The sequence below is a fragment of the Electrona antarctica genome (genome assembly GCF_951216825.1).
Source record: "Electrona antarctica genome assembly, contig: scaffold_160, whole genome shotgun sequence".
Classification (NCBI taxonomy): Eukaryota; Metazoa; Chordata; class Actinopteri; order Myctophiformes; family Myctophidae; genus Electrona; species Electrona antarctica.
In genome coordinates, this window is record NW_027638313.1 from 222,404 (window position 1) to 249,903 (window position 27,500).

Genomic DNA, 27,500 nt, shown 5'->3' on the forward strand with positions numbered 1-27,500 from the left:
CTTGTAGATCTATTTGAACTAGTTATGTTTGTGCGTGCGTACGTGCGTGCGTGCGTACATGCGTGCGTGCGTGCGTGCGTGCGTGCGTGCGTGCGTGCGTGCGTGTGTTCCTGCTGACTGAAGGGCCATAGAGGCATTGTGTCAACATGTCTTATCAGCGCATGACGGCTGTTTCACGTCTGCGTTTACGAGTGCTGCTCCTGCCGTTATCTTAGACACACACACACACGCACAGACACACACACTCGCCTGGTGCGCTGCGGCCGATCGAAAGGACAAAAGTACATTTCACTCAAGTAGTACTTTGTTTATATGTACAGTCGTTGCTGTACTTCTACATGACTTGAATTATTGTGTACTTTTTTTTCCAAAACCGTATATACTCCAAAACCTCCTCCACATTAAAAGGCATATTTCACTTCACGAAAACAAAATGTTAATTTGATGGTCTACTCGGGCTCATGTGAACACCCCAGACAGTTTATGGTCTACTCAGGCTCATGTGAACACCCCAGACAGTTTATGGTCTACTCAGGCTCATGTGAACACCCCAGACAGTTTATGGTCTACTCAGGCTCATGTGAACACCCCAGACAGTTTATGGTCTACTCAGGCCCATGTGAACACCCCAGACAGTTTATGGTCTACTCAGGCCCATGTGAACACCCCAGACAGTTTATGGTCTACTCAGGCCCATGTGAACACCCCAGACAGTTTATGGTCTACTCAGGCTCATGTGAACACCCCAGACAGTTTATGGTCTACTCAGGCTCATGTGAACACCCCAGACAGTTTATGGTCTACTCAGGCTCATGTGAACACCCCAGACAGTTTATGGTCTACTCAGGCTTATGTGAACACCCCAGACAGTTTATGGTCTACTCAGGCTCATGTGAACACCCTAGACAGTTTATAAGTGGCTCCATTCAGTATTTAGATTATGATTTGGTATTCATTTTAGCTGCCCCGCCCCCTTCCTTAAACCCCTTCTAACTTCAACCATGATAGATTCATCCAAAACAGCCGTTCCTTTGTTCTGGTGACTGATGTTGTCTTTCTAATACGTGAGGGTTTTTTTATTACTTTTTTGGTGGGTTATTTTTGAGTGGTGCAACCACTCCCTTACGGAGCTGTGTGTGGGTGGGTGGCTGGGTGGGTCTGAGCACGAAATCAGCACGGTGGTTTTTCACCACCTGTGCGCAACCTAACACACACACAAACGCACATATTAACTGTATATATGGTGATTTTGGGTGTGCCAGTACAGTACAGTACAGTACAGTGCAGTAGAGGGTACAGTAGAGGGACCCCCACACGGTAACTCTGTCATTTCTCAACCGTTTCGGACGCGGGGCGGCTCGCCGGAATCGGGGCGGCACCCTGGGTGCGTTCCTGTAGCCTGGCTAATAAGCCAGACTAATATCACACAACACTGTCGCGGTATATTAGTCTGGGCTGGCTCCACTTGGATTTAATTTCCCGGGGTGCGGGTTCAAACATTTTCTCTTTGACGCAATTGGTCAGAGCTACGGTCAGTCAAAAGTCTCAAGCATTGAACGTCACTGTACCAAAGCCCGCCCATATTGCATACCGTGTCCCGATTGGTCCGACCTGTTCTCGGTTGTAGGAAAGAGGCGTGCTACTGAGCCTCGCCAGACCGTAATCCGCTGGTAGGCAATTTTCTTTTGCCAACGGCTGATTCGGTCTGGTTTATTAACCAGGCTAGCGTTCCTGTGGGTCTGGAACTTCTCTGAGGAGTACTAATACTTATCAGTGTCTCTGAGGAGTACTAATACTTATCAGTGTCTCTGAGGAAGTACTACTACTTATCAGTGTCTCTGAGGAGTACTAATACTTATCAGTGTAGTGGTGTCTCTGAGGAGTACTAATACTTATCAGTGTAGTGGTGTCTGAGGAGTACTAATACTTATCAGTGTAGTGGTGTCTATGAGGAGTACTAATACTTATCAGTGTAGTGGTGTCTATTAGGAGTACTAATACTTATCAGTGTCTCTGAGGAGTACTAATACTTATCAGTGTAGTGGTGTCTATGAGGAGTACTAATACTTGTCAGTGTCTCTGAGGAGTACTAATACTTATCAGTGTAGTGGTGTCTATGAGGAGTACTAATACTTATCAGTGTCTCTGAGGAGTACTAATACTTATCAGTGTAGTGGTGTCTATGAGGAGTACTAATACTTATCAGTGTAGTGGTGTCTATGAGGAGTACTAATACTTATCAGTGTAGTGGTGTCTATGAGGAGTACTAATACTTATCAGTGTAGTGGTGTCTATGAGGAGTACTAATACTTATCAGTGTCTCTGAGGAGTACTAATACTTATCAGTGTAGTGGTGTCTATGAGGAGTACTAATACTTATCAGTGTCTCTGAGGAGTACTAATACTTATCAGTGTAGTGGTGTCTATGAGGAGTACTAATACTTATCAGTGTAGTGGTGTCTATGAGGAGTACTAATACTTATCAGTGTAGTGGTGTCTATGAGGAGTACTAATACTTATCAGTGTCTCTGAGGAGTACTAATACTTATCAGTGTAGTGGTGTCTATGAGGAGTACTAATACTTATCAGTGTAGTGGTGTCTATGAGGAGTACTAATACTTATCAGTGTAGTGGTGTCTATGAGGAGTACTAATACTTATCAGTGTAGTGGTGTCTATGAGGAGTACTAATACTTATCAGTGTCTCTGAGGAGTACTAATACTTATCAGTGTAGTGGTGTCTCTGAGGAGTACTAATACTTATCAGTGTAGTGGTGTCTATGAGGAGTACTAATACTTATCAGTGTCTCTGAGGAGTACTAATACTTATCAGTGTAGTGGTGTCTATGAGGAGTACTAATACTTATCAGTGTCTCTGAGGAGTACTAATACTTATCAGTGTCTATGAGGAGTACTAATACTTATCAGTGTAGTGGTGTCTATGAGGAGTACTAATACTTATCAGTGTAGTGGTGTCTCTGAGGAGTACTAATACTTATCAGTGTAGTGGTGTCTCTGAGGAGTACTAATACTTATCAGTGTAGTGGTGTCTCTGAGGAGTACTAATACTTATCAGTGTAGTGGTGTCTCTGAGGAGTACTAATACTTATCAGTGTAGTGGTGTCTGAGGAGTACTAATACTTATCAGTGTAGTGGTGTCTATGAGGAGTACTAATACTTGGGTGTCACCGAGGAGTACTAATACTTATCAGTGTAGTGGTGTCTATGAGGAGTACTAATACTTATCAGTGTAGTGGTGTCTCTGAGGAGTACTAATACTTATCAGTGTAGTGGTGTCTGAGGAGTACTAATACTTATCAGTGTAGTGGTGTCTATGAGGAGTACTAATACTTATCAGTGTAGTGGTGTCTCTGAGGAGTACTAATACTTATCAGTGTAGTGGTGTCTGAGGAGTACTAATACTTATCAGTGTAGTGGTGTCTATTAGGAGTACTAATACTTATCAGTGTCTCTGAGGAGTACTAATACTTATCAGTGTAGTGGTGTCTGAGGAGTACTAATACTTATCAGTGTCTCTGAGGAGTACTAATACTTATCAGTGTAGTGGTGTCTGAGGAGTACTAATACTTATCAGTGTAGTGGTGTCTATGAGGAGTACTAATACTTATCAGTGTAGTGGTGTCTATGAGGAGTACTAATACTTATCCGTGTAGTGGTGTCTATGAGGAGTACTAATACTTATCAGTGTAGTGGTGTCTCTGAGGAGTACTAATACTTATCAGTGTAGTGGTGTCTATGAGGAGTACTAATACTTATCCGTGTAGTGGTGTCTATGAGGAAGTACTAATACTTGGGTGTCACCGAGGAGTACTAATACTTATCAGTGTAGTGGTGTCTATGAGGAAGTACTAATACTTGGGTGTCGCCGAGGAGTACTAATACTTATCAGTGTAGTGGTGTCTATGAGGAGTACTAATACTTGGGTGTCGCCGAGGAGTACTAATACTTATCAGTGTAGACTGGGGGGGGAGGGAGAGACTTCCTCTTGGAAAACAACATGGGTGATTTATTTGCATATCGTGCTCAATACAAATAATGATAATATAACAAACTTTTACATGGGATGTGTTGTGAGCTTGTAGATCGGCTGGGTGGGATGTGTTGTGAGCTTGTAGATCAGCTGGGTGGGATGTGAGCTTGTAGATCAGCTGGGTGGGATGTGTTGTGAGCTTGTAGATCAGCTGGGTGGGATGTGAGCTTGTAGATCAGCTGGGTGGGAGGTGAGCTTGTAGGTCAGCTGGGTGGGATGTGAGCTTGTAGATCAGCTGGGTGGGATGTGTTGTGATCTTGTAGATCGGCTGGGTGGGATGTGAGCTTGTAGATCGGCTGGGTGGGATGTGAGCTTGTAGATCGGCTGGGTGGGATGTGAGCTTGTAGATCGGCTGGGTGGGATGTGAGCTTGTAGATCGGCTGGGTGGGATGTGAGCTTGTAGATCAGCTGGGTGGGATGTGAGCTTGTAGATCAGCTGGGTGGGATGTGTTGTGATCTTGTAGATCGGCTGGGTGGGATGTGTTGTGAGACATGGCCAAAGCATTTTCGGGGATCCCCGGCCAAAAACGTTGAGAACCCCTGCTTCAGTGTGACGCTGTGCTAGTGTGGTCAAGGACGGTGTTAATTCACAATGTAAACGAAACAACGTAAAACAACATCCAGGTTTCTGCCCGACGGCAACGCAAACAAACAAGGGTTGTTCTAGGAAGAGAAGGAGGATGTTTTGCATGCCACGGCGCTCAGTGACATTAATTATGTACCTGATTTGCATTGAATTCCAGGTTTTGTCTTTCTCTGAATGCAGAGTACTGGGCCTGAGAGATTCGTTTTTATATTAACACCTTGAGGGCTCGGGCCTATTTAATCCATTAATAAAATGTGCCCATCGTTTATAGCGCCCGGACCATTTTACACTTTAATTGCCCGGAACTATTTCATCCATTACATTCATGCGCCCAGTCGATTTATAAACACGGACGCCTTTTCCGGACGGACCGGCGGAAGTTCATGATGTTGTGTAGCAGCTAACAATAGCCACAGCACTCGATCGACAACAACGGGAGACAAGAATAAATCTATCGAGACTAGCGACTGGACCGCGGAGCGCCGTCTAACACAGGATCTTTTTTCAGAAAAAGACGGGATGATTTAGATCGCGAGTTATGAACGTTTTAAGATTTTCGTTTTCATCAGCTAAACAGAGGAGGGAGTTTTTCGATGACGTCTCACTCTTGCGCATCACCGAGGAGAGCCCAGGAGGCGCGCCTGGGCTATACAGCCATGCGATCTGTTCTCGTATCAATAAACTTCGTCTTTTGGACAATACTTCGTCTTGAGCGTCGGGCGTTACTAATAGAAAGGACAAAGAACTTCGTCCTGGGCGTTCGGAGTGTTTTAACAGTTTGCAGAATTACAGTACATTTCAAGCACAAACTCAATACAAAGACTATTAACTGTGAGTGGACGACCCAATTAAGCATTACATTTGTTTACAAGAGGGTCCACCGTGTTCAATTCATCAAAACATTTAGAGACGTACAAATAGACACTTCTATATAGTCAAAGAACAGAACAGGAATTCATCATAGAGGTAAAAAGGGAAAAGAAACATATACAGTGAGGGGGAAAAAGGGGGGGGCGGTGGGGGATTCAGATTTTTACGGGGGCCAGTTTCGAATTGCAGCCGTCCGTAGGTGCCCTTTGAGAGCGGTTTTGAAGGAGTCAAGGGATTTGCATGTCTTAATGACTGTTGGTAGGGCGTTCCACATTTTGGTGGCATAGGAGCGAAAATAATTTAGTCCCTTGTTTGTGCCGAATCTGGGTTGTACATGGTTCGTTGCACTCCCTCTGGTGTTGTGGGTGTTAACATTAAGGAAGTATCTAGACAGGTACACTTTTACCGGCGGACCGGAAGTTGTTGTGAATGTGTGTGTAGCAGCTAACAATAGCCACACCACTCTAGAGTTGATCGACAACAACAGGAGGTACGTAAGAATAAATCTATCGTGACTAGCGACTGGACCGCCGAGCGCCGTCTAACACAGGATTTTTTTTCATAATTAGACGGGATGATTTAGATCGCGAGTTATGAATGTTTTAAGATTTCCGTTGTCGTCAGCTAAACAGGCAGGGAACATTTTCGATGACGTGTCACTGTTGTGCAACACCGAGGATTGCGCAACAATCGCCTCTAGGCTGTGGAGCGATGTGATCAGTTTTCATAGCACTAATTGGACGGAGATTAATCAATCTCCGTCTCGGGCAACTGACCGTGCACTTGAACTTGACGGTGATCTCCGTCTTGCGCCTCCAAGGTGTTAACTACAGCGGTGCCCGTTGGACACTGGCCTACTTGGAACGATGCAAGTTGGAAATGCATGCCCCGCCCCTAGTTATTATGTCCGTGTCCATGTTATGCCCATATATGGAGTCCTTTGTCAGGCATGCCCAAATATGGAGTCTATGCAGACGTCAGAACAATCATTGTGATGTCAGAACAGGCCAGCTCCATATATGGAGATATAGGGCGTGATCAGGACCAGATCCCGGGCAGAGGCCTTTTTGTGTCGGTAAATACAAAAAAATCACACCCGTGTGAAGTGAGGGGCGCTAATATATTAAAGTCTCATGTTGATTATGTGATGTAAAACAAACGGTGCCAACACAAACATTAAACGCCATTAACAATAAAGCGACAATATGACGTAATGAGGAACATTATGACGTAAATCTTCCCTTCACGGCGTTTACTAAACAAACTTTAAACTAAAGACAAACATTAAACCTGTGTATAGGAGAGGTCCAAGGTACTCTGTTACACTCAATTAAAAAGTATTTATTTAAACGTCATATTCCATCTATGTACTTGATTATAATAATAATAATAATAATAATAATAATGGGTTTATTATCACACCCACAGGATGGGTGTGATGTGTTCTCGTTTGCGCACTCTCATCAGGATCCTAGCAGCTGATGTATTGGACCTTTTGAAGGCTCTTGCTAGGGATCCTTGACACTCGTAAATGTAAATGTACTAAGTATTTAAGTAAGTAGGTAAGTAAGTACAATTCTCTTGTAAATGTACCAACTAAGTAAGTAAGGCAGTAAGTAGGTAAGGCAGTACAATGCTCTTGTAAATGTACAATGCAGAATGTACTAATATACGTCCCACTCACTCACTATCAGCACTTTACTGTTTGACCAGTTTAAAGCTGCAGTCCTGTATTTAACGAGGCCACGCCCCCACGCTGAGTAGTTCTTCACCCAGTGAGATAAGCTCAGCATAGGGCCTTTAATGTCTCTCTCTCTCTCTCTCTCTCTCTCTCTCTCTCTCTCTCTCTCTCTCTCTCTCTCTCTCTCGCTGTTGGCTGTCCGGGAGATAGAGCGAGGGAGATAGAAAGAAACGTCAGCTCTACAAAGCTCAGAACATGTCGTGTGAGAGAGAGAGAGAGAAAGATAGAGGGATAGAGGGAGGGAGAGAGAGAGAGCCAACCTTGCCGAGCCATGAAGCCCATAGCGGCAGGAACGAGGCAGCTTGATGTACAAGTACACCCCCCTGGGTATGATGTACAGGTACACCACCTGGGTATGATGTACAAGTACACCCCCCTGGGTATGATGTACAGGTACACCACCTGGGTATGTGTTACGAACCATAATTGTCTAGGGGTTTTACTGCCCGTAACATGTGAAATGAGAAGCAGCAGCTTATGCAAAAATATAGTTTATTAACAGAAAGTGGATAAACGAATGAATATTTACATAAGCTGAACCAATGAGTTGAATTCAGACTAACAACAACAAATGACAAACTACAACTAAGCAAACATAATCCTTTCCGAAGGGATTCAAATCAAAGTCACTAGTTGGTTGGGGTAGGGGGAAAGAGGATTGCCTCCTTCCCCCGCGACAGTCAGGCTCAGACTGGCTTTTATAGTGAGGGCTGGGCCTGCCACCTCAGCGTTGCCATGGAGACGAAAGCAGCCACCAATCCTCTGAGGGTGATCAGTTCCTCACAGGTGAGAAGGAACCTGGCCACGCCTCCGTGACCAGAGCATCAATTACTATTGATGGCAATGAAGCCAACACCCCAGCCTCTTCCACAGAACACTGCAGCTCACCACCTGGACTGAAGACAGAACACACACACCAACACAATACCCTCCTACTACTAATATCACCTCATACTATCATTAACCAAAAGTATAACTCCAACAATAATAAATATGGCCAGGGGCCATCACACCCCCCATCCTAAAGAAAACTTCTTCTCCCAGAAGTTTTCCAGAATCTTAAATCCAACATGCTCAGGTACACATAAAAAAACTGCAACACATGTAAACACCTAGCAGAAAAAATTATCTAAATACGAATTGATTGAGCACACACAATCACTGAATTTGTCAAATACTGAAATACATGACAACTGAATGTACTGAGTGGGTCAAAAAGGAACACATGTCTCCTGTCATGAGAGAAAAAAAAAAAGAAAACACCCACCAACATGTAGATATGCTTGACCAGACAGACAAACCTTAATGGATAATCAAAACTAATTCATCTTGGTACGTGGGGTTATATAGCATAACCTTTCTCATATTAGAATTAATTTGAACAAACAGACCAGAACACTGGCTCAAGCACATTTTACACAATGAACGAATCACAGAAATTATACTCAAAACCACTTTTTTTGAATATATACCTTACAATGGATTACACCATCACTGAAATTATACTCAAAACCACTTTTTTTGAATATATACCTTACAATGGATTACACCATCACTGAAATTATACTCAAAACCACTTTTTTTGAATATATACCTTACAATGGATTACACCATCACTGAAATTATACTCAAAACCACTTTTTTTGAATATATACCTTACAATGGATTACACCATCACTGAAATTATACTCAAAACCACTTTTTTTTAATATATACCTTACAATGGATTACACCATCACTGAATGGGGCAAAACGCAACGATTCTCCTGTGGTGTGTGTCTCCTCCCCAGTGAGCGCACAAACAGGAGCTAAGCATAAGGACCAAAACAATATGATACATCAAATTCACAAAATTCACTAATGCAAAGTTAATCACCAAATGCAAATCAGAGTGACATCCCACTAATTGACGCACAGGGCACACCCCCCCATCAACACATGATTAAGAATAGTCACCCTGATGAGCCAAACGAGTTACACATGAGCTCCACAGAGCTCTGAGCATCTTTACACAAAAACCCACACAATACTGAATCAAATGCCTTTTTCTATGGCAAAAATAACAGTTACACACATGAGCCTCAGAAGAGACATTACCATTACAGAGTGCTTGCGTGACATTTGTTTAGACCGGTAGATGGTTAGCAAATTTCATTGTGCACAGAGTGAAAAATGGGACGGTATGTTAACAACAAATTTGTCAGCTCAAACAGCAGCTTTAGCAATACTCTACTTTTTGCTCATCACATAAACAAGTTGAGTATTTTTGCCCAACTACACCAAATTGCAAACTTTCTCTTAAGCAAAACTCAACATGACTGGTTAGCAGATTCTTTTCAAAAACATAATGAGCTCTACACAGTTTAAGGCCAATTACCTGTGGCAGCAACACCTTCAAGAACATACACTCTCACCTCAAGACAGCAGTACCAAGGCAATATATGACCACTGATGTCAAACGGCTCAGGAGTACCAGAGACACCCCCAGGGGTAGTAGACCTTACTGACACATCTTCAGACTGGGAGGCAGGTTAACCTGTTGGAATTTACCCGAACAACACTCATGCATTATAGCATTCCACCCCTCAGGGATGGAGGGCATTCCCCCCCCAGTCACATTATCCAGTTGCTGTTGGCAGTTCAGTACTTAAGCCATGGGGAATACCCACCCCATGGCCCTGAAGGCCAAACAAGGAAGCATCAGCCTCCGCCTCCCCCTCCTTATTCAAGCCCTCAGACGTACTCAACGCTGCTCCTCCAGGTGACAGTTCCAGGATACCCCCCTCAAGAGTCATCAACACAGTAGCCAATATTTACCTCTCTGGCACCACCAAACATGAAAAATTGACACTTTAGAAATGGCCAATGGTCAAAATTCCTTAACAATCTGCTAACCAAGCCAAATCAGGCAAAATACAATCCTTGCACCGGATTATACCCCAACCAACCTTTAAATCTATCAAAGCCTTAGGACGAGCCGCCAAATATGTTACGAACCATAATTGTCTAGGGGTTTTACTGCCCGTAACATGTGAAATGAGAAGCAGCAGCTTATGCAAAAATATAGTTTATTAACAGAAAGTGGATAAACGAATGAATATTTACATAAGCTGAACCAATGAGTTGAATTCAGACTAACAACAACAAATGACAAACTACAACTAAGCAAACATAATCCTTTCCGAAGGGATTCAAATCAAAGTCACTAGTTGGTTGGGGTAGGGGGAAAGAGGATTGCCTCCTTCCCCCGCGACAGTCAGGCTCAGACTGGCTTTTATAGTGAGGGCTGGGCCTGCCACCTCAGCGTTGCCATGGAGACGAAAGCAGCCACCAATCCTCTGAGGGTGATCAGTTCCTCACAGGTGAGAAGGAACCTGGCCACGCCTCCGTGACCAGAGCATCAATTACTATTGATGGCAATGAAGCCAACACCCCAGCCTCTTCCACAGAACACTGCAGCTCACCACCTGGACTGAAGACAGAACACACACACCAACACAATACCCTCCTACTACTAATATCACCTCATACTATCATTAACCAAAAGTATAACTCCAACAATAATAAATATGGCCAGGGGCCATCACAGTATGATGTACAGGTACACCACCTGGGTAGGATGTACATCATAACCTGCGTGCGTGCGTGCGTGCGTGCGTGCGTGCGTGCGTGCGTGCGTGCGCGCACACTGGGCCGGGATATGTTCTCATTCCAAAAAAAAAAAAAAAAACAGGGCCAGGATGCACCAGGGATGTGATGTATCCCAAGGTCATCAGTGATGTATCCCAAGGTCATCAGTGATGTATCCCGAGGTCCTCAGTGATGTATCCCAAGGTCCTCACTGATGTATCACGAGGTCCTCAGTGATGTATCACGAGGTCCTCAGTGATGTATCACGAGGTCCTTGGGGTTTCGGGTCTCACAACATCATACCCCTCACACGGGTGACCCAGCCGGGGGGATCAAGTCCCGACTTTGCGTCCCAGTAGCTACCCTCGATCAGTCCCATTAGGGAAAGACCAGGGACACACAATGCGCTGCTCCAGAACTACTCTGCCGGGACTGGGAGGTAGATCAATCTGGACGTGTGGAGGGACTATAGGCTCTGTGGGTTGACTCCTTGACTCCTGTCCGGGCCCCTCCTACGTCTCACCAGGCCCACTCCTGCTCTCACCAGGTCCAGGACCTGTGCGTTGCACCAGACTCCCAGCACCAGGCACTTCATTCAGTAGTGGTGGATTCTCGAGCCGCAACGGTTCCGTAGGCTCCACCTTGCCCTTGGTGGTGCCGCAGGCTCCGCTTGAGGCTTCAAAGCCCTCCTAAAGGCCTCACCGTGGGTTTGTTGGGCTTCCTCCTCAAGGAGGACACAGGCTGGGGAGCCAACCCAAACTGCTCTTATCTACAGTCCGGCTGCCACCCGTCTATCTGGTGGTTGTCTCCCTACTGGCCTAAATTATACGATAATAATCTTGTTAGTCTTCTTGCTGGTTAACCGTTTCCGTCTGTAGGACCGCTCCACACGTCCTAGGGAACCCAATCAGCGCGTACAAAGGATGTGTCTACACGTCCTAGCGCGTCCTCAATGATATCAGGCGAGTGAAGAATATTCTGAATTTGTTCCTTTTTTTTTTTTGACTGAGACTCTCAGCCACCCGTCGCTTCGCTCTGCCTTCATATTAGCTTACTGTACGATTAGCTGTTAGCGCGGCAGAAATAATGACTCGTCTCTCCTAATCCAGGGCGCTCTCCGTGGTTTTTATTCATGTTAGTCTTGTTGGTTAAAGACCCACTTCATCACAGGAATCATGTTTTTATTCATGTTAGTCTTGTTGGTTAAAGACCCAATTCCCCACAGGAATCATGTTTTTATTCATGTTAGTCTTGTTGGTTAAAGACCCACTTCCCCACAGGAATCATGTTTTTATTCATGTTAGTCTTGTTGGTTAAAGACCCACTTCCTCACAGGAATCATGTTTTTATTCATGTTAGTCTTGTTGGTTAAAGACCCACTTCCTCACAGGAATCATTTTTTTATTCATGTTAGTCTTGTTGGTTAAAGACCCACTTCCTCACAGGAATCATGTTTTTATTCATGTTAGTATTGTTGGTTAAAGACCCACTTCCCCACAGGAATCATGTTTTTATTCATGTTAGTCTTGTTGGTTAAAGACCCACTTCCTCACAGGAATCATGTTTTTATTCATGTTAGTCTTGTTGGTTAAAGACCCACTTCCCCACAGGAATCATGTTTTTATTCATGTTAGTCTTGTTGGTTAAAGACCCACTTCCCCACAGGAATCATGTTTTTATTCATGTTAGTCTTGTTGGTTAAAGACCCACTTCCCCACAGGAATCATGTTTTTATTCATGTTAGTCTTGTTGGTTAAAGACCCACTTCCTCACAGGAATCATGTTTTTATTCATGTTAGTCTTGTTGGTTAAAGACCCACTTCCTCACAGGAATCATGTTTTATTAATGGTTAAAGACCCACTTCCTCACAGGAATCATGTTTTTATTCATGTTAGTCTTGTTGGTTAAAGACCCACTTCCCCACAGGAATCATGTTTTTATTAATGGTTAAAGACCCACTTCCCCACAGGAATCATGTTTTTATTAATGGTTAAAGACCCACTTCCCCACAGGAATCATGTTTTTATTAATGGTTAAAGACCCACTTCCCCACAGGAATCATGTTTTTATTAATGGTTAAATACCCACTTCCCCACAGGAATCATGTTTGTATTAATGGTTAAAGACCCACTTCCCCACAGGAATCATGTTTTTATTTGGTGGTTAATTTGTTATTTGAAGCTTACACCCATGAAAACCCCTGGTGGTTTCTTGCACTCTTCTTTTTGGGGTCTAACATCGTTTTCTTGAGGGGCTTTTAAAACTAATTTAATTTTGGATTCGAGTTAGATTTTCAGTTATGTAAATACACAAAACCGTTTCAGTTAGTCATCTTTTTCTTTGTTTAAGTAAACTATATATCTTTTTAATATTATTATTTTTTGGTTTTGGTTCTTTAGTTTTAGTTAACATCCATACTCGACAACCATCTGACCGAACTTCAAACCGACACCCGGTGTTAAGTCGGTCAGACCAGTGGTTGGCCCAGAACCACCGATCTGACCGATATACCCATATATAGGCATGATGGAGTTCTGGTTGTCCAGAACATTTTGACCTGCTTGTCATACAGACAACAGGTGAGTCTCCTCACTGGACTCAGTCTAGAGTCCTTGTCCTTCATTTCGGCGATTGAAAGGAGAGATAATCAGAGGAGCAGAGTTTGTACCATTACGGTTCAAACATGGACTGAAGTATGGATAGAGTCTCTCAGTGAAGGAGCAGCCAGTGAAACAGTAGAGGTGAACTCTGGTCTCCACATCATAAAAGGAGACCAGACCCTCCTCATAATCCACAAACACTCCCACTTTCTGGAGCTCCTCTCTTACAGGGAGGAAGACAGCAGGGCCAGCAGCAGCCTGGTACTCATTTACATTCCTCAACACTATAGTCCAGTAACCATTGTCGGGGTTCAGTGTGATTGGTCCCTTCCTGTTGATGGACTCTCTGACCACTCCTACAACCCACTTAGTCTTCCCTCCAACCTGAACCTCATAATAAAACCTTCCTGAGGAGAAGCTTTGTTTCCCTAAGACACAGAGAGATGGAAAGAATCTCTCTATGTTGTCTGGGAGGTTCTTCTGCACATTTCCATCATGCACTTGTTTTCCATCCTCAGACAGGATGAGTGTACATTGTGCTGTATCAGCCCCCGGGAGTTACACAGATCTTCGCCTCGCCTTCAGAAAAAAAAAAAAAAAAGTAAATGCAGAACTCTCTGCGGGACGGACAGATTGTGGGTTCAACCACCTAGCTGCTCTGTGGGTTCAACCACCTAGCTGCTCTGTGGGTTCAACCACCTAGCTGCTCTGTGGGTTCAACCACCTAGCTGCTCTGTGGGTTCAACCACCTAGCTGCTCTGTGGGTTCAACCACCTAGCTGCTCTGCCCGCGGTGCGGTTCTGTTCCATCCCCAGTGTAGTCCTGCCGTTAGAAAACAGAGGCGTTGTTGTGCCGTCCTGAATAATGTGGGGGTGTCTGTGTCGGCCCCCAGGAGACATCGTTGGTCAGTCATGTGTCGGCCCCCAGGAGACATCGTTCGTTAGTGATGTGTGGCCCCCAGGAGACATCGTTTGTCAGATATGTGGCCCCCAGGAGACATTGTTCGTCAGTGATGTGTGGCCCCCAGAAATATCTCTCCAGTGCCTCTCAGTCTATGAACACACTGGGCCGCAATATGTTCTCATTCCTAAAATTATACGATAATAAACATGTTAGTCTTCTTGTTGGTTAAAGACCCACTTCCCCACAGGAATCATGTTTTTTTTCATATTAGTCTTGTTGGTTAAAGACCCACTTCCCCACAGGAATCATATTTGTATTCATGTTAGTCTTGTTGGTTAAAGACCCACTTCCTCACAGGAATCATGTTTTTATTCATGTTAGTCTTGTTGGTTAAAGACCCACTTCCCCACAGGAATCATGTTTTTATTCATGTTAGTCTTGTTGGTTAAAGACCCACTTCCCCACAGGAATCATGTTTTTATTCATGTTAGTCTTGTTGGTTAAAGACCCACTTCCCCACAGGAATCATGTTTTTATTCATGTTAGTCTTGTTGGTTAAAGACCCACTTCCCCACAGGAATCATGTTTTTATTCATGTTAGTCTTCTTGTTGGTTAAAGACCCACTTCCCCTCAGGAATCATGTTTTTATTTGGTGGTTAATTGGTTTTGTGAAGTTTACACCCATGGAAACCCCTGGTGGTTTCTTGCACTCTTCCTTTTGGGGTCTAACTTATTTTGTATTTTATTTTTTGAGGGGCGCTTAAAACTACGGTAAATTTATTTTGGGTTTTAGTTAGATTTTTATTTTTGTAAATTCACAAAACTGTTTCAGTTAGTCAAGTAAAATATATATATTTCTATTCTTATATGTAGGCATAATGGAGTTCTGGTTGTCCAGAACATTTTGACCTGCTTGTCATACAGACAACAGGTGAGTCTCCTCACTGGACTCAGTCTAGAGTCCTTGTCCTTCATTGCTGTGATTGACAGGAGAGATGATCAGAGGAGCAGAGTTTGTACCATTTTGGTTCATATCTGGACTGAAGTATGGGTAGAGTCTCTCAGTGAAGGAGCAGCCAGTGAAAGAGTAGAGGTGGACTCTGGTCTCCACTTCATGAAAGGAGACCAGACCCTCCTCATAATCCACAAACACTCCCACTTTCTGGACCTTCTCTCTTACAGGGAGGATGACAGAACGGCCAGCAGCAGCCTGGTACTCATTTCCATTCCTCAACACTATAGTCCAGTAACCATTGTTGGGGCTCAGATAGATTTGTCCTTTCCTGTTGATGGACTCTCTGGCCACTCCTAGATCCCACCTAGTCTTCCCTCCAACCTGAACCTCAAAGTAAAACCTTCCTGAGGAGAAGCTTTGTTTCCCTAAGACATTTGGACTGTAGGAGAATCTCTCTGTGTTGTCTGGGAGCTTCTTCTGCACATTTCCATGACTCACTTGTTTTCCATCCTCAGACAGGATGAGGTAGGGTTGTGCTGTATCAGGGTCCAGTGTTACATCCACCTCATATTGTTGGATCATCCTCAGTTCAACATCACACAGCTTCTTCATCTCTTCACTGAGTGTCTTCTCCAGCTGAGCCACAGCTGTCCTCACAGTCCCCACACATGAAGACTGATGGACATTGACCTTTGTCCAGTCCTTTGTGGGTGGAGGGGTCTTGATGGAGGTGATGTTCTGGAGGAGGTGGAGGTGGTCTTCAGAGTGTGAGAGCTGTTTCAGCTCAGAGCTTCTCTTCTCCAACTGAGTTATTTCCTGTTTCAGCTCATCGATGAAGCCTTCAGCCTGTTTCTCTGTTGTTTTCTGCTTCTCTTCAATCACACCAATGAGCTCAGCCTGGCTTCTCTGAATACAGCTGATCAGAGCGGTGAAGACCTGCACACTGTCTGCTATGACTGCGTCTGCATCTTTCCTGCTGAGCTCTACTGAGCGTTTGACCTCCTGAATCTTCACTCGTCTGTCATGGATCATCTTCTGGATTTCAGCCTCTGCCTTTCTGTCATATTCTCCGCTGGCAGACGCCATCTCTACACACTGACGATAACTGGAAATCTATGAACAATACTTACAAACTGAATAACTAGGAAGTGTCCGGTGAAGTCTGAGCCACTCACACTGTGGGAATCATCTTTTAAATAGAGCTCCTCAAATCTCCACGTCATAATAATGACGTCAGCTTTGCCCAAATATGGAGTTCCACATGGAAACAGACCGGTCTCCAAGTGCTCTGATTGGACGTATCTGGTAACCACGGCAACTTGCTATGAACAGACAGGGAATCTGTCTGATTACCTAAAAAAGGTAAGCAACTCCCACAGCCTCAACACAAGAGGGAGTGTGAATAAGGATCTGGTACCACCAATCTTTAGAACAAATATGGGTAAATTCACCTTCCACAACACTGCCACTCAGGTGTGGAATGCCTTGCCCCCTTCCCTCAAAACTAACAAATCACTAGTTTCCTTTAAGAAAGGACTGAAAATGCACCTGTCACTGTCGTCCGATCAACAGAAGCCATAACTCTATCCCCCCCCCCCCCCCCTCTCCAATTAATTTCTATTCCAACCCGTACATAGATTTAATGTCTTGTTGAGATATTTAAATATTGTTGTTATTGTTGATGTTGTTGTGAATGCATGCATGGGACCCGGATGGAAACAAGACCGCAAGGTCTTTCTTCGGTGACGTCCTATTGGCCAAATGTGCGTTACTGTACCCTGTACTGTACCCTGTACTGTACCCTGTACTGTTTTGCATCTTATTGTCTAATACAATTATCAATCAATCAATCAAACACTGGGTGGTCCAGCCCAATGGAATGTATAGAATGCACATGCTAATAAAAAGTATTCAAATATTCCTTTGATATTACTGATATTACTCATATTAACACCTTGGAGGCGCAAGACGGAGATCACCGTCAAGTTCAAGTGCACGGACAGTTGCCCGAGACGGAGATTGATAAAAACGACGGAGATTAATGATATCAAAACCGGTCGCATCGCTCCACAGGCTAGGAGCGCTTGTTGCCCAATCCTTGGTGTTGCACAACAGTGACACGTCATCGAAAATGTTCCCTGCCTGTTTAGCGGACAACGAAAATCTTAAAACGTTCATAACTCGCGATCTAAATCATCCCGTCTAATTATGAAAAAAGATCCTGTGTTAGACGGCGCTCCGCGGTCCAGTCGCTAGTCGCGATAGATTTATTCTTACCTCCCGTTGTTGTCGATCGACTCTAGAGTGGTGTGGCTATTGTTAGCTGCTACACAGACATTCACAACAACTTCCGGTTTGCCGGTAAAAGTTGTCCGGGCGCTATAAACGATGGGCACATTTTATTAATGGATTAAATAGGCCCGAGCCCTCAAGGTGTTTTAACAGGTTAACTGTTTTATTAATCGATTAAATAGGCCCGAGCCCTCAAGGTGTTTTAACAGGTTAACTGGATTAAATAGGCCCGAGCCCTCAAGGTGTTTTAACAGGTTAACTGTTTTATTAATCGATTAAATAGGCCCGAGCCCTCAAGGTGTTTTAACAGGTTAACTAGATTAAATAGGCCCGAGCCCTCAAGGTGTTTTAACAGGTTAACTAGATTAAATAGGCCCGAGCCCTCAAGGTGTTTTAACAGGTTAACTAGATTAAATAGGCCCGAGCCCTCAAGGTGTTTTAACAGGTTAACTGGATTAAATAGGCCCGAGCCCTCAAGGTGTTTTAACAGGTTAACTGTTTTATTAATCGATTAAATAGGCCCGAGCCCTCAAGGTGTTTTAACAGGTTAACTAGATTAAATAGGCCCGAGCCCTCAAGGTGTTTTAACAGGTTAACTAGATTAAATAGGCCCGAGCCCTCAAGGTGTTTTAACAGGTTAACTAGATTAAATGGGCCCGAGCCCTCAAGGTGTTTTAACAGGTTAACTAGATTAAATGGGCCCGAGCCCTCAAGGTGTTTTAACAGGTTAACTGGATTAAATGGGCCCGAGCCCTCAAGGTGTTTTAACAGGTTAACTGGATTAAATAGGCCCGAGCCCTCAAGGTGTTTTAACAGGTTAACTAGATTAAATGGGCCCGAGCCCTCAAGGTGTTTTAACAGGTTAACTGGATTAAATGGGCCCGAGCCCTCAAGGTGTTTTAACAGGTTAACTGGATTAAATAGGCCCGAGCCCTCAAGGTGTTTTAACAGGTTAACTGGATTAAATAGGCCCGAGCCCTCAAGGTGTTTTAACAGGTTAACTAGATTAAATGGGCCCGAGCCCTCAAGGTGTTTTAACAGGTTAACTGGATTAAATGGGCCCGAGCCCTCAAGGTGTTTTAACAGGTTAACTGGATTAAATAGGCCCGAGCCCTCAAGGTGTTTTAACAGGATTAAATAGGCCCGAGCCCTCAAGGTGTTTTAACAGGTTAACTGCGGACCATTTACATTTAAAGTCTTCTGAAAGAATATATATTCAAAGATTTGTGCCTCATTTTCACGATATTTCTAAAATAGCAGACCTACAAGCTCGTAGCGCGCCACTCGGTGGCGCGCTATGAGCTTGTAGATCTGCTATTTTTCAATAGCTAAAGTATAACATAATGCTTAGTTAAAACACCAAAAGTGGTTCCCGCCCAGAATGGGTTAAAGTTACCTTTAAACAGCCACTGCACCGACCGCTGATGCTTTTTGCCACATCAAAACGCGTCTCATATCCCATTTTGTCCGGTGGATTTCCCGTATGACTTAAAAAAACGTGGATTAAACAATGACAACATAACTTGGGCAACTGGCGAATCGCAGGAAAAGTGTTCTACAATAAATTAACTCGAGCAACTCGGGTGTAGTAGTCAGTGTGTTAACCTTATACGAAGTATTTCATTAACTCGGGTGTAGTAGTCAAAGTGTTAACCTTATACGAAGTATTGAATTAACTCGGGTGTAGTAGTCAAAGTGTTAACCTTATACGAAGTATTTCATTAACTCGGGTGTAGTAGTCAAAGTGTTAACCTTATACGAAGTATTTCATTAACTCGGTTGTAGTAGTCAAAGTGTTAACCTTATACGAAGTATTTCATTAACTCGGGTGTAGTAGTCAAAGTGTTAACCTTATACGAAGTATTTCATTAACTCGGGTGTAGTAGTCAAAGTGTTAACCTTATACGAAGTATTTCATTAACTCGGGTGTAGTAGTCAAAGTGTTAACCTTATACGAAGTATTTCATTAACTCGGGTGTAGTAGTCAAAGTGTTAACCTTATACGAAGTATTTCATTAACTCGGGTGTAGTAGTCAAAGTGTTAACCTTATACGAAGTATTTCATTTCCTGAGGGGCCGCTAGCCCCTCCTATATTCAGCTTTTATTGAATATCGGAAACTTGGTCCAGCACAAGCATTAAATTCCCATTGACAATGAATGGAGAATATTGCGTCATAGTGTCTGAGCCAATAGACATAGTGTCGATTTTACGTCATGATCATATACGATTATAAAGAGCACCCCTCACTTCACACGGGTGTGATTTTTTTTTTAAATCTTTCTATTAGCACATGGCATTCCATACATTCCATAGGGCTGGACCACATATGGACATTATGCCATCATCATCTTGCGACGGCAGCAGTCCCTATTGAGTGAAAGATTCTCTATTTATGAAATATATTCATGATTATGACAGCAATACAATATTTAAGTGTTACTTTTTTCTTTGTTTTTTGTAGTCGGAATGTATAATGTTTTAAGGTACATTTGTCTTATTCACCAGGGTTTGTTTACGGTGAATTATGATGCCATTCGTGCCAGCCAAGTCTATGGACTCCCAGAGTTGTATGTATTTGCGTTGTGGATCCCTCCCAGAGTCCCTCCCAGAAGTAAAGATTTGAGTTAAAAAAAAAAAATTAAATTACCTATTCAAAGATTTGCACACATTTTCAGAATTTGACAAAACAATATCAGATCTACAAGCTCATAGAGTTTTTTTGCTGTTTTTGAATAGCCAAAGAATTAATGTGGATGAAATTCTAAAATTACACACTATGTTTTGCTGGTTTGAATGTGTTATAAAACCTGGGAGCTGACCAGTACAACCACAGTCTGATACTGTTGTACTGACCGGTACAACCACAGTCTGATACTGTTGTACTGACCGGTACAACCACAGTCTGATACTGTTGTACTGACCGGTACAACCACATTCTGATACTGTTGTACTGACCGGTACAACCACAGTCTGATACTGTTGTACTGACCGGTACAACCACAGTCTGATACTGTTGTACTGACCGGTACAACCACATTCTGATACTGTTGTACTGACCAGTACAACCACAGTCTGATACTGTTGTACTGACCGGTACAACCACAGTCTGATACTGTTGTACTGACCGGTACAACCACATTCTGATACTGTTGTACTGACCAGTACAACCACAGTCTGATACTGTTGTACTGACCGGTACAACCACAGTCTGATACTGTTGTACTGACCGGTACAACCACAGTCTGATACTGTTGTACTGACCAGTACAACCACAGTCTGATACTGTTGTACTGACCACCAGTACAACCACAGTCTGAAACTGTTGTACTGACCGGTACAACCACAGTCTGATACTGTTGTACTGACCGTTACAACCACAGTCTGATACTGTTGTACTGACCGGTACAACCACAGTCTGATACTGTTGTACTGACCAGTACAACCACAGTCTGATACTGTTGTACTGACCGGTACAACCTCAGTCTGATACTGTTGTACTGACCGGTACAACCACATACTGACCGGTACAACCACAGTCTGATACTGTTGTACTGACCGGTACAACCACAGTCTGATACTGTTGTACTGACCGGTACAACCACTGTGGTGGTCAGTCTGCCAGAGGCTGAGTCACTGAGAATTGAACCTATTGCGGTCAGTGGTCAGTGATCTCGCGTTGCCTGAATCACGCGACCTCGCTCTATACGCCCAGAGGTCCAGCTGCATTTCCTTTATAAACTAATGAGGTCAAGAGGTCACGGGGTGAGTGACCTCACCAGTGTCCAGTGTCGGTGTTGCATGGTGATCTGGTGGAGCTGCAGGTGTTATTGTCTCTGTTCACACCTTAACGAACTACAGGTGTTATTGTCTGTTCACACCTTAACGAACACACTCGGGTGTTCTGCATCAGAGTGGTGGGTCGACTAGGAGAGTGGTGGGTCGACTAGGAGAGTGGTGGGTCGACTAGGAGAGTGGTGGGTCGACTAGGAGAGTGGTGGGTAGACTAGGAGAGTGGTGGGTCGACTAGGAGAGTGGTGGGTAGACTAGGAGAGTGGTGGGTAGACTAGGAGAGTGGTGGGTAGACTAGGAGAGTGGTGGGTCGACTAGGAGAGTGGTGGGTCGACTAGGAGAGTGGTGGGTCGACTAGGAGAGTGGTGGGTCGACTAGGAGAGCGGTGGGTCGACTAGGAGAGCGGTGGGTCGACTAGGAGAGCGGTGGGTCGACTAGGAGAGCGGTGGGTCGACTAGGAGAGCGGTGGGTAGACTAGGAGAGCGGTGGGTCGACTAGGAGAGCGGTGGGTCGACTAGGAGAGTGGTGGGTCGACTAGGAGAGTGGTGGGTCGACTAGGAGAGTGGTGGGTAGACTAGGAGAGTGGTGGGTCGACTAGGAGAGTGGTGGGTAGACTAGGAGAGTGGTGGGTAGACTAGGAGAGTGGTGGGTCGACTAGGAGAGTGGTGGGTAGACTAGGAGAGTGGTGGGTAGACTAGGAGAGTGGTGGGTCGACTAGGAGAGTGGTGGGTCGACTAGGAGAGTGGTGGGTCGACCAGGAGAGTGGTGGGTCGACCAGGAGAGTGGTGGGTCGACCAGGAGAGTGGTGGGTAGACTAGGAGAGTGGTGGGTCGACTAGGAGAGTGGTGGGTCGACTAGGAGAGTGGTGGGTCGACCAGGAGAGTGGTGGGTCGACTAGGAGAGTGGTGGGTCGACTAGGAGAGTGGTGGGTCGACTAGGAGAGTGGTGGGTCGACTAGGAGAGTGGTGGGTCGACTAGGAGAGTGGTGGGTCGACTAGGATAGTGGTGGGTCGACTAGGAGAGCGGTGGGTCGACTAGGAGAGTGGTGGGTAGACTAGGAGAGTGGTGGGTCGACTAGGAGAGTGGTGGGTAGACTAGGAGAGTGGTGGGTAGACTAGGAGAGTGGTGGGTCGACTAGGAGAGTGGTGGGTCGACTAGGAGAGTGGTGGGTAGACTAGGAGAGTGGTGGGTCGACTAGGATAGACTAGGAGAGTGGTGGGTCGACTAGGAGAGTGGTGGGTCGACTAGGAGAGACTAGGAGAGTGGTGGGTCAACTAGGAGAGACTAGGAGAGTGGTGGGTCGACTAGGAGAGTGGTGGGTCGACTAGGAGAGTGGTGGGTCGACTAGGAGAGTGGTGGGTCGACTAGGAGAGACTAGGAGAGTGGTGGGTCGACTAGGAGAGACTAGGAGAGTGGTGGGTCGACTAGGAGAGTGGTGGGTCGACTAGGAGAGTGGTGGGTAGACTAGGAGAGTGGTGGGTCGACTAGGAGAGACTAGGAGAGTGGTGGGTCGACTAGGAGAGTGGTGGGTAGACTAGGAGAGTGGTGGGTCGACTAGGAGAGTGGTGGGTCGACTAGGAGAGTGGTGGGTCGACTAGGAGAGTGGTGGGTAGACTAGGAGAGTGGTGGGTCGACTAGGAGAGTGGTGGGTCGACTAGGAGAGTGGTGGGTAGACTAGGAGAGTGGTGGGTCGACTAGGAGAGACTAGGAGAGTGGTGGGTCGACTAGGAGAGTGGTGGGTAGACTAGGAGAGTGGTGGGTGGACTAGGAGAGTGGTGGGTCGACTAGGAGAGTGGTGGGTCGACTAGGAGAGTGGTGGGTCGACTAGGAGAGTGGTGGGTCGACTAGGAGAGTGGTGGGTAGACTAGGAGAGTGGTGGGTAGACTAGGAGAGTGGTGGGTAGACTAGGAGAGTGGTTAGGAGAGTGGTGGGTCGACTAGGAGAGTGGTGGGTAGACTAGGAGAGTGGTGGGTCGACTAGGAGAGTGGTGGGTCGACTAGGAGAGTGGTGGGTAGACTAGGAGAGTGGTGGGTCGACTAGGAGAGTGGTGGGTAGACTAGGAGAGTGGTGGGTAGATTAGGAGAGTGGTGGGTAGACTAGGAGAGTGGTGGGTCGACTAGGAGAGTGGTGGGTAGACTAGGAGAGTGGTGGGTCGACTAGGAGAGTGGTGGGTCGACTAGGAGAGTGGTGGGTCGACTAGGAGAGTGGTGGGTCGACTAGGAGAGTGGTGGGTCGACTAGGAGAGTGGTGGGTCGACTAGGAGAGTGGTGGGTCGACTAGGAGAGCGGTGGGTCGACTAGGAGAGTGGTGGGTAGACTAGGAGTGGTGGGTCGACTAGGAGAGTGGTGGGTCGACTAGGAGAGTGGTGGGTAGACTAGGAGAGTGGTGGGTCGACTAGGAGAGTGGTGGGTCGACTAGGAGAGTGGTGGGTCGAGTAGGAGAGTGGTGGGTCGAGTAGGAGAGTGGTGGGTAGACTAGGAGAGACTAGGAGAGTGGTGGGTCGACTAGGAGAGTGGTGGGTAGACTAGGAGAGTGGTGGGTCGACTAGGAGAGTGGTGGGTCGACTAGGAGAGTGGTGGGTCGACTAGGAGAGTGGTGGGTCGACTAGGAGAGTGGCGTCATTGAGGGGGTCAGAAAACGCTCGAGTGTTGTTCATGTTGCTTTGGAGACAAGCTGGAGTTTGACATGCATTGTTTTCAACGAGGGTGGCGCAGATATCAGCCATTTTAGACAATGTGTGCAACATGAACAACTGTTTGAAAGTATTGTACAGTGACAACTCTGTCTCTGTATTGTTTATGTTGTACTATTACTAAAAATAACCATCTGAAATACACTACCGATATACTAATGTTTACGTGCTAATATATAAAAACTAGGCAACAGAATTAGCTGATAAACTAAAAACCAAGAGAACCAAAATGTGCTATACGTCAAAAGCCTCTCCCTGCAATGCAGATGCAACCCTGGTTGGATCACTCTGGGAAGCCCCCCCCCACCCCCCCTGCCTGCCCCCACTCTGGGGAGCTGTTAATGAGAGATTCATATTATCGTTTGGCGTGAGGTTCCATCATCATAATCCTCATTTGATTGGCTGAGCGCGGCGCCACCACGCAGAGCTGGCGGGCATTGTCATAATGTGCTGGCGTGTGCCACCCCCCCCCCCCCCCCCCCCCCCCTCCGCCTGCCTGTGCCGTTATGAGACGCGTTTCATTAGCAGGGCCGTGGGTGGCATCACGATGATGGCGTGAGTGTGAGTGTGAGTGTGAGTGTGAGTGTGCGCGCGTGTGTGTGCGTGTGCGATGCTCACATAGTTCATACTGCTGCTGGGGTCATGGAAGTACTGAATGTAAGCTTTGAAATGGTGTCATTTATTGACATCAGAAAACATTGGAAGAAGACATGCTTATTCTAGAGGGGTGCTAGCCTCTCCTATGTCCAGCTGTGAGGGTTTGTGTAGAGAGGTGCTAGCCCCTCTTATGTCCAGCTGTGAGGGTTTGTGTAGAGGGATGCTAGCCCCACCTGTGTCCAGCTGTGAGGGTTTGTGTAGAGGGATGCTAGCCCCTCTTATGTCCAGCTGTGAGGGTTTGTGTAGAGGGATGCTAGCCCCTCTTATGTCCAGCTGTGAGGGTTTGTGTAGAGGGGTGCTAGCCCCTCCTATGTCCAGCTGTGAGGGTTTGTGTAGAGGGATGCTAGCCCCTCCTGTGTCCAGCTGTGAGGGTTTGTGTAGAGAGGTGCTAGCCCCTCTTATGTCCAGCTGTGAGGGTTTGTGTAGAGGGGTGCTAGCCCCTCCTATGTCCGGCTGTGAGGGTTTGTGTAGAGGGGTGCTAGCCCCTCTTATGTCCAGTGTTGAGGGTTTGTGTAGAGGGGTGCTAATAGCCCCTCCTATGTTCATCTTTGAGGGTTTGTGTAGAGGGATGCTAGCCCCTCCTATGTCCAGCTGTGATGGTTTGTGTAGAGGGGTGCTAGCCCCTCCTATGTCCGGCTGTGAGGGTTTGTGTAGAGGGGTGCTAGCCCCTCTTATGTCCAGTGTTGAGGGTTTGTGTAGAGGGGTGCTAATAGCCCCTCCTATGTTCATCTTTGAGGGTTTGTGTAGAGGGATGCTAGCCCCTCCTATGTCCAGCTGTGATGGTTTGTGTAGAGAGGTGCTAGCCCCTCCTATGTCCGGCTGTGAGGGTTTGTGTAGAGGGGTGCTAGCCCCTCCTATGTCCGGCTGTGAGGGTTTGTGTAGAGGGGTGCTAGCCCCTCTTATGTCCAGTGTTGAGGGTTTGTGTAGAGGGGTGCTAATAGCCCCTCCTATGTTCATCTTTGAGGGTTTGTGTAGAGGGATGCTAGCCCCTCCTATGTCCAGCTGTGATGGTTTGTGTAGAGGGGTGCTAGCCCCTCTTATGTCCAGCTTTGAGGGTTTGTGTAGAGAGGTGCTAGCCCCTCCTATGTCCAGCTGTGAGTGTTTGTGTAGAGGGGTTCTAGCCCCTCCTATGTCCAGCTGTGAGTGTTTGTGTAGAGGGGTGCTAGCCCCTCTTATGTCCAGCTGTGAGGGTTTGTGTAGAGGGGTGCTAATAGCCCCTCCTATGTCCAGTGTTGAGGGTTTGTGTAGAGGGGTGCTAATAGCCCCTCCTATGTCCAGTGTTGAGGGTTTGTGTAGAGAGGTGCTAGCCCCTCTTATGTCCAGTGCCCATGGGGGCTCTACGGTGGTGCCCGTGGGGAGATGGCAGAGGTTAATTCATTGTTCAGTAGTATTCTGTGTATGCACCATGCACCATGCACCATGCACCATGCACCATGCAACCATGCACCATGCACCATGCACCATGCACCATGCACCATGCACCATGCACCATGCACCATGCAACCATGCAACCATGCACCATGCACCATGCACCATGCACCATGCACCATGCACCATGCACCATGCACCATGCACCATGCACCATGCAACCATGCAACCATGCACCATGCAACCATGCAACCATGCAACCATGCACCATGCAACCATGCACCATGCACCATGCAACCATGCACCATGCAACATGCAACATGCACCATGCAACATGCACCATGCACCATGCACCATGCACCATGCAACCATGCACCATGCAACCATGCACCATGCAACCATGCAACCATGCACCATGCACCATGCAACCATGCACCATGCAACCATGCACCATGCACCATGCACCATGCAACCATGCACCATGCAACCATGCAACCATGCACCATGCAACCATGCACCATGCAACCATGCACCATGCAACCATGCACCATGCAACCATGCACCATGCAACCATGCAACCATGCAACCATGCACCATGCAACCACGCACCACGCACCACGCAACACGCGCCACGCGCCACGCGCCACGCGCCATGCAACCACGCACCATGCAACCACGCACCACGCACCACGCACCACGCACCATGCAACCATGCACCATGCAACCACGCACCACGCACCACGCACCATGCACCATGCAACCATGCACCATGCACCATGCAACCATGCACCATGCAACCACGCACCACGCACCATGCAACCATGCACCATGCAACCATGCACCATGCAACCACGCACCACGCACCACGCACCACGCACCATGCAACCATGCACCATGCAACCATGCAACCATGCACCATGCACCATGCAACCATGCACCATGCAACCACGCACCACGCACCACGCACCACGCACCATGCAACCATGCACCATGCAACCATGCAACCATGCACCATGCAACCATGCAACCATGCAACCATGCACCATGCACCATGCAACCATGCAACCATGCACCATGCACCATGCAACCATGCAACCATGCACCATGCAACCATGCACCATGCACCATGCAACCATGCACCATGCACCATGCAACCATGCACCATGCACCATGCACCATGCAACCATGCACCATGCACCATGCAACCATGCACCATGCAACCATGCACCATGCAACCATGCACCATGCAACCATGCACCATGCACCATGCACCATGCACCATGCACCATGCACCATGCACCATGCACCATGCAACCATGCACCATGCAACCATGCACCATGCACCATGCAACCATGCACCATG

General features: G+C 46.3%; 2 protein-coding genes across 2 annotated transcripts in view; one reads left to right on the plus strand and one right to left on the minus strand.

Moving 5' to 3' along the window:
- Positions 1-27,500, plus strand: part of LOC306918179 (BAR/IMD domain-containing adapter protein 2-like 1) — a gene marked incomplete at its 3' end in the record, with an annotated part of 120,816 nt that overhangs the window by 55,906 nt on the left and 37,410 nt on the right. The gene's annotated exons all lie outside the window — the stretch shown is intronic.
- LOC306918175 (E3 ubiquitin-protein ligase TRIM21-like) lies at positions 15,338-16,423 on the minus strand (the record flags this gene model as incomplete). The annotated part of the gene is made up of 2 exons (XM_079531055.1): positions 15,338-16,201; positions 16,337-16,423. 2 exons carry the CDS (start codon positions 16,421-16,423, stop codon positions 15,338-15,340), a joined length of 951 nt encoding a protein of 316 aa, XP_079387181.1.